General features: G+C 36.7%; 1 protein-coding gene across 1 annotated transcript in view; it reads left to right on the top strand.

Annotated features, from left to right (window-relative positions):
- The first annotated feature begins 5,554 nt into the window (after positions 1–5,554).
- The window catches only part of LOC124365913 (RNA-binding protein MEX3B), a 32,145-nt gene continuing 25,471 nt past the window's right edge, over positions 5,555–12,228 (top strand). The window contains exon 1 of the mRNA XM_046822035.1: positions 5,555–5,939. Within this exon, the coding sequence (XP_046677991.1) occupies positions 5,666–5,939 (274 nt within the window). The 5' untranslated portion in view covers positions 5,555–5,665. The remainder of the gene's footprint in view (positions 5,940–12,228) is intronic.

Here is a 12,228-nt window from a genome sequence, read left to right as displayed (position 1 = left end):
GTGCTTGCACTAGACCTCATGTTGTTTTATACTGTATATATGTTGAAACAAATCCTTATACGTCTGTAGGATATAATTGCTGGCGAAGCCTGTGTTTTCCAGTCTCGTCATGGGGATGGCATGAAAGAGTTGCAGTTGAGGTGGTTAATTTTGAATAATCCGAAAGTCCGGAGAGTTAGAGACTTATTTTAAACTTCATAATAATATTTGAAGCTGGGAAATGAGAGGTAGGCAGCTGGGTGAAAATATATGTATTGGGTGTTATTAGAAATGGCCAATAAGTGTGTTTCCATACTATTTTATTGTAATGTACAGGAATGAATGAACAGTGTCGTTAATGTATAAAAGGACATCGAACTTTTTAAACGATTGTGACTGTCAATCTTTTAGAACTTACATAATTTAATGCAGGATAACAACAAATATGAATCGTAACAGCATTATATTACCGCTTGACTAATCATTTAGATTACCAGTACATGATGAATTGGAATCGTGTACGTTACATAACAGCATAGTCTTTTAAGCGGGCAAATTGTGAAATATATGAACGTGTTCGAGTAAAACCTTGGCTAGAACATTATTACAGGATATAATCGCAATATTGATACAGATTTTTAATCACGAGTAACATTGCTTATCTTGTTTATTGACTTGCCAAACTTTGGCCGTTTAGAACTGGCAAAGTCTACTCAGTCTATTACAACATGGATGGTCTACCACCTACAACTCTTATAATGAAGTACAAGGCACGATAATGTCAACGGACCGGCAGACAGACGGACATTTCATTACCGGACACACACCATTACTCCAACACCTGCTCCTGCGGCCCACACCCACATCCACACATCCACACAGCTGCGCATATAGCCACCGACTCCCCCAGGGTAGGCAATCAGTTATTCACTCACTTATATTATTAATCACTTTCCTTTCAGGATAACTTTACTAAAGGCAGAAAAAAATGCAAAACAGATATTAGGTCACTCCATGAGGATTTATTTATAAAGAATAAAGAAACAAAGTTGAAATTAATTGCGACTTAGGAATACTACATATATTATAAATACACAAACATATATCTTGACGCTAGGAAACGGTATCAGGGCTGATAATTAAATCATGAAAAAATAAAACAATCTCAATACAGTCCGCTAATTTAGGAGGCTTTCAAAATATATTCAACGCCTACAACGCTGTTTAACCCCCTTCTCTAAAATTTACTAACCTCTGCATATTATATTAAAATAAATAAATATCTCCTCCCCTATCCAATATACTTTGGTGCAACCCCCACTTTAGCCATTGCGCGTCCCCAAATCCTGTAGTTACTGCTGCTACACCCACATTACACAGCACCACTCCCCCGCCCATAAAATCCTGTAGGTACTGCTGCTACACCCACATTACACAGCACCACTCCCCTGCCCCCTAATCCTGTAGCTGATGCTGCAACACCCACATTACACAAAACTCCCCCAAATCCACTAGTTAGAGTAAATTGTAGTAGCTTGGAACAGGTGTGGTTGAGAGTAGTTTTTAAGTAAGTTAGAGAAGAGTAAATGAATCAAGTAGTTTACTATTAAATTACCTATTATTGCGGAAAAGTTCTTTTCCTACTTCTAAAGATACGTACCTATGTATTGTAAGAATTCTAGTACAATTACCTGTAAAATAACTGTAGACTATACAATGGGTAAAGACTGATTTAAAACGTTATTTTATATGAACATTATGGAATTTGTTAAATAGTTAAAATAAAATAGTAAATAACTAAATAACTCACTTCTAAAACACTCATTGTTGCTTAATGGGCTAATACTTGTCATTCATTGGCTGAGCTTTAGCGAAGGCGTTCAAAACTCGAAGGGCTGGAAAAAATTTAATTTCTGTCTGTCTGTATATCCGCACGTCACCTCACATACAAAGTACTCTATAGACTTAAAATTTTGCATGAAACTTTATTTTTGTAAAGGCAATACTGAGTTCGATAGTATAACACCGTTAGGTTTTGGCTGAGCGTCCGCGAATATTTTTACATAATTGGTCTTATTGGTCAGAATTGTACTGTAACCATGATTGCAACGAGAATAAATACATTTTTAAACAAAACTCATGTAGCTGAACTATTTCAACACCCACGACGTTTGGTGACTTTGAGTGTAGACGTAAATTATTTAACCACGGCTATGAAAGAAAATTAATGAAGGAAAATGTAATGTATCATGTAGCAGGATGTCTCGAAAAAGATTTCACCTGCAGACTTTAAATTTTGCATGACACTTTATTTAAACACACACAAGAATGAGTTCTATATAGGTGCATGACAAACCATGGACTTTGGCTGAGCGTCATAGAAGTCTACCCTCTCAATAGGCTGACAAAAATCTCTTTTGTCTGCAGGGTGGATGTAAACATTTCTTTTCTGTATGATTGTTGTCTGTTTAAGAACATATCGAAAGTGAAATTTCGCATGCCACGTCAGGGAAGCTTGTTACCTACCTTGTAATGACTTAACTGATAAAGTAGCTGTTTTATGTGTGGAATTAATTAGTGCGCCAAAAAATGAGGACTTCAGTTAATATTTTTCTAAGTATGAAAAATAAATATTTTCCTGAACTGACAACAGAAATTAACATTGCATGTGCCTTCAAGGCAGATGGCAAGCTTTTTCAATTTCAATTTGGAAATCAGTTCGAATTTACACAAGTTAAAAAGCTGGATGACGACCTATAAAGATAGTTCTCCAAGGTACAATGTTGAGTTTTGAACACTGAATATCCACAAAGTGTAACCCAAGAGTGAAAGAATTTTGACCACTGGTGCAGTTATATCCCAAGAGTGAAAGAATTTTGACCACTGGTGCAGTTATACGATATGAGTGAAAGAATTTTGACAACTGGTGCAGTTATACCCCAAGAGTGAAAGAATTTTGACCACTGGTGCATTTATATCCCAAGAGTGAAAGAATTTTGACCACTGGTGCAGTTATACTCCCATGAGTGAAAGCATTTCGACCACTGGTGCAGTTACGTGCAGGTTGTAGTGAAACGACCTTGAATTTTCTCCTATAAGAACAGTGTTAAACCTCATGCAGTTTTATGGCCCTTATTTTTGATCCTATTGTTATGGGAAACGCCTCATTAAAAATACATTTATTAATGCGCTCTAATATACAAGGTGCGCCACTTGTCACGTAACAGGCTTCGCCGAGGTTGCATGAAAAATTTCAAGCTCATTTCATCCTCGAAATGCCTTGCAGTCAGATAGACAGACTAACCCTATATAAAAAATAAATTTGCATACCCCTTGACAGACGAAAAAAATTGTGACAGCCTGCTAAGTGGTAAGCTTCAATCACGCTCAGCCAATTTCCATTGTTGGAAATGAACCATTATATAACTTATTCTTGTCTATTTAGAAATGGATTTTCATGCAAAATTTGTCTCCAGCTTCATAGATATTTTGTTACCACATGATAAATTCATAATTTCGTTTATTGAATTAGGTTTCATAGCAGTGTTTAAATAATACATGATCCGTTGAAGCATCGAAAGAGTGCGCTGAAATCCGATTCTGTACCGACTTTTGAACATTGAATTAAATCTGTTGTTTCTTATCTTTTTACTGTATACATAGCCCGCATTTGTTAATAAGCTTATGTTAAAATCACATACGATTGTACTCATCTAGTGTACACATTTATGTAATGTTCAAGTTTCTCGTTGCCATCATGGTTACCCGTAAGACCAATGTACAAATATTTGCTAACGCTCAGCCAAATCCCAAGGAGTGTCATGCACCACCATTGAACTCAGTGCTGATAATATATAAATAAAGCTCCATGAAAATAATGAAGTCTGTACGTTGGTTCGTTTTAGAGATATCATGCGGACAGAACATAGAGAAATGAAATCTTTCTAGCACCATGAATGAGAGGCTTCGTTGACGCTCAGCCAATAATACTTAACCCTAAACCTCCCCTCCCTCCCTACTGTAGCATTAGCTTGTATAAAATGTTAATTATACATTTTAAATGTACGCGATTAATGAAAATGTAATGATCGTGTATGTTGAGGAACATAATGATAAATCTAAAAATAATATTAAATATAAATCGCTTTAGTATTATAGTCTTTCATGTACCAACGGATCAAAACGTGTATTTCACAAAATAATACTGAGGCATTTATTACAGTGAAATATCAAATTTCTCGTATTATTAACTAGGGATTGAAAATGTTATAGTAACATACAAAACTATAAACTACCTGATAATAAAACAAATAAATTGTTCCGGACAAACGAAATAAAATAATCGACAGCGTAGCAGCGAATAAAGTCGTTACCAACTTCACAGCAATAAAACCTGGATAAGCTCTAAAGCGGTGTAGAATGCAGAGCTGAGAGTTTATTATTTGGGTCTGGAATATGTTTGTAACCGAACTATAAAAGTTTATAAATCGCCAGAAAATAAATAAAATGGTCGTGTTGCATGTTTATATTACACTTACATAAAATAATGCTTTAAATAATTTGTTAAAATTCAAACGTTTGAATTTTTGCATATCTCAAAGTTTTGGACTGTAATATAACGAGACGAACTGTACCATCTTCACATTTTATAACCTACTTAAAACCCAACGTCAGGTTTACTCGTTGAAACTAATTAGGCACTGATTAGCCAGCCGCCCTCCCCCAAGTGAAAAAATTGTACCGTTTCACCAACCCTTCATTATGGTTACTAACCAAACATAATTATTTTGGTCAAGGTCAATACGGGATCCATTAACACAAATTTTCCTCATCAAATACATATCACTGTTGAGTTAGCAAAAAGTAAAATTAGATCCTGACTCCACAATTTGTAGAGGTACAGTATATAATTAAAATTATTTTACCATTTTAAAAGAACATTAAACAAAAAAGTTAACTTACATCTAAAAACAATAAATTGTATTTATTTAAAAAAATCGTCATATGTTGTTGTTTTATTTTTGTTTATCACTATTGTTTACCGTCCTCGGCATAAATGTGAGAATAAGGAGGTTGATACATTTATTTAACAGACAAGAAAAGTGTATATGTCAAGTTATACTGTTATGTGATTGACTGAAGCTGTTTGGCGTATTTGCAAAGAAAAGAATATTTAAAATAATAAATTTGTTTGGTCATTTTATTAAGATGATTATTTAAAAATAGAGAAAGTGTGTGGTTGACCATGAGATAAGAGTAATATAAATATCTAGGAGTCTGGGAATGTTCTAGTGTAGAAGCCCGCCAATCAGCTGTTTCCACTGACAGACTGTAGTAGCTGAGAGGTACCGTCTACCGAGTATCGAGTCCGAGTACAGTATCTGCCTTAACACGTGGTAGATTCTTTGTCCACACTGTTTGGAGTAATTTTAGAACCCTCATCGGAGTCTGTAGCCCCTCCATCCGGTATTTTCCCCTCCACCGGCGGGACCAATGGGTGGCCGCCATTCAAAGTTGGCGGGCCTGGCTCCCCTCCCCACGCCGACTCCTCGTGGTGCGACCCGGCGCGAAGGCAGCGGTTCAGTCAGTCGCTCAAGCCGGCTATTGCAGTGCACATCTCCGCGTTTATTTTTGTAGTGTTAAGTTTTCTACGGATTCAGTGTTCGGACATACAGTCAGTATTGTGATGCCGGGAAGTATTTTCTGTGGGATGGACAGAGGCATCGGGTTCGAGGACCAGCGCGCCCTCCAGCTCGCGCTCGAACTCTCCATGTTGGGTGCCAACGGGTTCAGCGACGGGGGGGCTACGCCCGCGGCTCCGGTCCCGGAGGCTGAGTCCCCGGTACTCCCTACGGCCTTTATCGTGCCCGAGGAGGGTCGCAATAAGAAGTCGCAGAACATGACGGAATGTGTACCGGTTCCCAGTTCAGAGCATGTGGCAGAGATCGTCGGCAGACAAGGTAGGCTATAGTTGATAAGCCAGTGTGTCACACTGTAACGAAATAAGATTTCTTTCCTATTGATAGAGACCATTCTCTCTTAATAGTATATTGATCCGCAAAAACCTAGCTTTTACATTTATGACAGTTTTATTTTGGACAACTTACAATACATAACCGTAATGTTGAAGTGGATTAACCTAAAAAAACTTGTCAGTCTGTAGGAACCACATACATCTTATTAAACCTTTGGACTTAACGTAATTACTCGTGATGATCCATAAACTTAAGTATTTTTTATGTTTTATGTGTAGCACGCAGTCTAGTCAAATACCTAGTGATTTTACAAAGTAAATTAACGAGGCTTAGTTATATTATAAACATGCAGGTAGACCTGTCAAGTAGTGAAATAAAACCAGACTAGTTGGTGTAGAATCTGTTGAAATCAAAATAAAAAAGCAAACTATACAATAATGTTTATTGGTAGAACAACTTGACCAATTTTACTGTTATAATTTTATAAATCCACAATTTTAAGTCCAATGTAACCATGATAAGTCATGCATATGCAGGATAAATGTGAATATCCTGGCGAAGGAACAAGGGTGGGGTTGCCGGCATCGATTTTCCCATGCAATGTCAAACAGCGTGGTATTGTACTGAGGGTTAGGTTCACGAACCTACATCGGTGTTCAAACACATTACTTGAAAAATATGTTTTGTCACAATTTGTTTTATTCTTCAATAAAGCATGCACTGTATCAGTTCAAACTAATAGTTTAACCTAATTTTTACTTCTCCATTAGTTTATTTTGTAAATGGCATTAGATTAACTTGAAGATTCATACCTAGAATAATGGTAAAAATCAGTAATATTATTTGTTGTAAATTAAACTATTATTACTGGATGCAAACGAGGTTTGTGATCTGGAAAGAAGTTTTATGGTAAAATAATTACACTCAATTCAATTTCGTCACATTTAAGATCTTAGTGGTATTAGATCTAATTACAATAGTTCTCTCAAACTCATTTTAATTGAATTACCTCATGTTGTGTGTGCACTGGTGTAATTTAGTTCGAGAGTAGGCCTAAATATGCTATAAACAGTAAGTTTCTCAAGTGATGTTTCCTTTAATTTAGCAAACTAAACGACTATTGTGTGTACGATAAGATGTTTTCTGGGTCAGGGCTGAGAGAGGAAGTGTCAAAATTGATAAGTTATCGGAGGAGCAGCGGGTGGCAGACGACAATTTGACTCTGAGATCTCCTTTGTCAAGATTCCCGCTTGGCGTGACCTTGGTCTCGCGGCCAGCGCCGGGCCAGCGTAGTTTATGAGTCATTCCACCAATTTAATGAATTCCTACGACTCCTTCCATCCTGTTATTGTTCTCACCGAGGTTCATGCTCCCCTTATCTCTTATCAGTCCAGGTCGGTCGAGTCTGATGGTTACCGTTGGATAAACACTGGCGCGACACACGATCTCAGCGACTAACCAGGTTCTGACTTGCTTTTGAGGTTATTTCCAGTGGACTCGCGAGTCCTTTTAGGTTATCTCGTGTTTTAAAAACAACCGGTGCAGAACTTGTAAACACTAATGTTTTATAATATCCTACAATTGAATCATGTTCAGTTGACGTGTACAAATCTGTTTATCTGTCTATATTAATCAACACAGTGCTAAATATTTATATTTCTGCCAGGCAAACGAACCATTCCTGTTTTACATAATATATAGATATGTACCAAGACGATCCTCAACACAATTCAGTATGTTGTATTTGATAGTTTTTAATTATATTTAATTTATTATTGTTACAAGTTTATTTAGTATTCATCCATGACACAGTGCTAATATAAAGTCTTGCCCTCACCTAAACTTATTCATTATTTTTTTGTTTTACAAATGAAACAACAAATTATTTACGTCCTAAATGTGATTAAGAAGGTGTCCCAGTTAAAAGTTAAGGAATGCCAGTATTAAAACAAGAAAAAACAAATTAGTTTACCTGCATCTGACAGCAGGAATAGAATCACTGAATATTTATTTATTCCAAACGGAATCAGTTGCAATGGCATTTTAAGAACCCGTTCTTCTATTAATGATAGGTAACTGTTAACATATTTTGAGGTACCTAGTTAGAGATAGGGGTTCTTGGTTATGGTTCGTCTTATTAAGATATTTCAGTTCATGTGATATTCATGACTAGTCATTCAACACTGCATTAAAAATTTGTCCATGTTTTATTTGTTATGACTATTCCACGTTAATATAAACACCAGCAAATATTTTGATGAAAAGGAAGGCTAGTAGTCGACCCAGTCAATTACAAAATGAAGTCGTATTGAAAGGTAATTCCATTAGCCTGCCATATCGCTTCCTTTCAAGTGGCAATTTCATTCGGTCAAGCCTCTGCACCCCCATTGAGTCGGAATGGACATCGATTGGGATGAAAAAGTCCACCAATCATCAAATTTGAAATGTACCGCCCCCGCAATCAGTTTATGGAACCGCATTTATTTAATTTAAGTTAGTGTTTGGTATTTAACATACAAATAAAGTATAATATTCGTGTCAATGTTAAATTAATAATACTTTTGCAATGAGAAAAATATAGTCCTACTGACTAGCAAAGTAAAAAAAATCGTACTTGCTTTCAAACTGATTAGGCATAAATGTTTTCAAAAGTAATGAGCATTTCAAAATATAACAATAATATTGACTTGGACAGCGTGTATTTCACAATAAATTCACAGTTTAAATATGATTATTTGCAACTCAGCTGCCTGAATCAACTGACTAATTTCTATACTTCTCACAAGCATCTGAATTAGTAATTCCAGTTTCGCCAGTGCATAGAGTAATCTTTACTACGTTTTACTTTACAAAGAACGTAAATATTGAGTGAACTGTTCGTCTAACGGAAATATCAGATCCAGATGATTTACAACTAGCCTAAAAGGGAAATATCATTTTTACAAATGAGAAAGGCAGGTATTCATATGTTATATAATTATTCAAATGTTGTTTTATCAAAGTGGTGACTCAAATTTACCCCTAGTGATCTACTTGCTCGGCCGTGAGACAGGCGGCGTGACGGTTAGGTTAGGTTTTTGCTCCAGAGCCGCGACGGTTAGGCTAGGTTCTACAACACGGCGGCTACGTCAGGTGGCCTGGGCCCGGGCTGCCATGTGACGGCTGTGGCGCTCCGTACCATATGATGGGGCCGTTTTTTCTGCCGAAAGCCTGCGGGTCTTCCGGCCAGCTGCCAGTCTTTGTGCCTGCCTGTATCCGCTCTTTGTCCGGGCGGGACTGGTTCACTTCAGACAATCGATATCCTCTGGCTCGGGTCCGGTGTTTTGTCCCTAGAACGGAAAACGAACACCCCCGCTCTCACTGCCTTCTTTCGTACAGAGGAATTCACGCCCTGAGATCCTCGGCCCTGGATCCACGACTTTCACCCATGAAGAGTCGGTTGCCGTTTTTACCACGTTAGAGTAAAAAGAAACGTCAGTAGAAACGTCACGATAGTCCAGACGCACAGTTGTCTGTCTCAGAAAAAATTAATGAAATTATAAATGTTTGAGGCAAGATGTCTGGGAAGTCTATGATGTCCTAATCCTGCCTTCTAGGCGACAGTCTATCTAGGCATTTTCTATAACTGTACATGTTCAATTAAGTGGGTTGTTGTGTTGAAATTAAATGTTATTTACTAAATTCAAACTGCATTAATTTGAATTCTACCATATATACACATCTAGCCAAGGAAAGTATCGTTAATTAAATCGAAATCACATTCAATCTTATGGGAGTCAATAATTTATTAGTAAGCTGTATGTAGCTGCAAAAACTAGTTTTATCAAGTTTAAACTCTCATTGATATCAACATGACGTTTTTTGTTTTGAAGGGGTAATTTTATTACACAAATTTGTTTGTTTCACACTCCGGAATAATATTGTAGGACACTTATTTAGGATTTTACCAAGTAATCCTGTAACTTAAAACTAAGATGCAAGATATGCCTTCCTTCAACTATGCCAGCCATGTAACCAAGTCCGATTATCCAATGGAAGTGCAAAATCATCAGTTGATAAGCTGAGTAATCTCGCACTGGAAACAAAAAGTGCAAAGTTGCCAAGATCTTCAAGTCTCATATGCTTACTCTATGGTTTGGTAAATTTAGATAAGGTTATATCGGCCGATGCAGTGTATAGAAAAGTTTTTAGCATGTGTATGGCTTACAATTTGTATAGTTTATATTAAAGTATAATCGTGTTTTGTTTGTAATTAAAAATTAAGGCGTGTCAGAAATCACTCATATTTTTTGTTTGTCTTAATAATGTAAGATTAGTGACGAATTTTACTCCTATTTTTATTTATGTATGTTAAGAAATCACTTCATGTATATGGTTGCCATCCCATTACTCAGGCTACCTTGTCAATCATCTGCTAAATTCAGAATGTGCATCGACTAATTTTATCAATTCATATTCAGTTCAATTAGATTAAATTTAGTCATGTTTCTGCCATGTTTAACACAATTTCTATATTTTTAAAGGGGGAAAATATTTTTTTTCAATTTTGCTGTAAGATAGGAAGTAGCCGATGTCATATTCCATTCATGCAAAGCTGGTATCTTAAAAACTTACTAGATATATAAATACAACATATGTTCAGTAATAACAATATTGTCATAAATTGGACTAAGGTTTTATATAACGTGTCTGTTCCGCATATTTTAAACTTGACTATTTTTTATTTGTTCTTGTTTCATGACGATATTGATATAAAAATTATAGCTCACGTAAGAAGCCTAACCAATGAAACGTAACAAACGTGACCAATGAAACATGTAGGGGTCCTGACCTGCAAAGAGGTTACTTCTGCCGTGATGAGTTTGATTGTATGCTATCTAGGGATATCTCTTTAAAAATCCATCGACTATTATAAGTTTTTTAATGTCAACTTGAAGTCTAAACGTGTACTATAAGTTAACCAAACAATTACTAATAACAAAATGTGTTTCTCCACAAGTTTGTTTTTTTGGGAGTGGAGGGAGTAGATTGATGAACTCGTTTTATAACGAATTAATTATGGAGAAAATTACAAAAATTTCTGATTTGAAACGTCAAATAAATTTTACAATTTTATAGAACAACCAAATTTGTTCTGAATACAATTTTGTACAATGTCAGTTTGTTAAAACATAAAGCAGAAAATCGATGCTTCATCGATTGCAATTTAATATCGTGATTGGTATAAAGTAAAATAGGTTTTTCATGGTATTGTGTAACGCCAATTCTTGTAGTAGCCAATCTGGTTGAGACAATCATGTTCTGAAGAGGGGAAATCTGTTCAAGTCGTATCGGGGTTAGAGTCGAGCCGGCAAGAACCTGCGCAGGAGCGTGGAGCGGGACGGCTGTGACAGGAAGTCCTTATCTTATCAGAGCCTAGACCAATCCAGGTGCATTCCTGGGCGGTACGCAAATATACTCAGTTCCCTCGTCATACAAACCGGCAAGTAGTCGTTGTTCTTTATTCCCGTCCTTTGTTGTCCTGTGTCGTCGAATGTGATAGGCTACTTTTGTGTCTTGCGTGGTGTTAAAACTCTTTTAATAGTAATTAATGTCCTTAGTGGGGTGAGATCAAGGAATTTACAAGACATATTTTTTACCGTTTAGTACTAAAACTGGTAATAGCGATGCGAATTTTATTTTTGTGTAATAATATTTTTTATCATTACTAATATTCTACTAATCCCACACAATGTATTCACAGTTCAGTAGTATTAGTCTGACTGATTAGTTGATATAATCTTCTGCAGGCTTGTCATGCATCATGGTTTACCAAATGATTTTATTATCCCAAAATATACATACATCTGCAAAAGATCTGAGTAGTTTTTTAGGGTTTCAAATAACCTAAGGGTTGTGGGGGGGGATTCTTCATGCCCTTAATATTTTCCTTTATAAAAAAACACAAATTACACAATCAGATTTACAATCGTAGGTCGGTTAAGTGGTGGAATGGGATGCGTGGATCCTAGAACATAGCCCAACTCCTGCTTTGTTCTTCAGTCCGGTATGAACTACTGATTATTCCTATTAGGAGAGGGCCGAAAGACATTTGTATCGTCCTGGGACGGTAATGTAGCCCATGTTCTCCATTCATTGTTTACCCCCCTCCCCCCACCCCGCTACTCCAGAGGCGTGAGCGTGAGACGAACCAAGGAGTGAGGTCAAGGTCGGAGACCAGACCTCCGTGGTCCGTGGCGCGGCTACGATACTCTGGTGCACTTGTCTTCCAGCC

Source organism: Homalodisca vitripennis, chromosome 7 (assembly GCF_021130785.1).
Source record: "Homalodisca vitripennis isolate AUS2020 chromosome 7, UT_GWSS_2.1, whole genome shotgun sequence".
Taxonomy (NCBI): domain Eukaryota; kingdom Metazoa; phylum Arthropoda; class Insecta; order Hemiptera; family Cicadellidae; genus Homalodisca; species Homalodisca vitripennis.
Note: the sequence above shows the minus strand (reverse complement) of the source record. Positions and strands in the feature narration are given on the sequence as shown.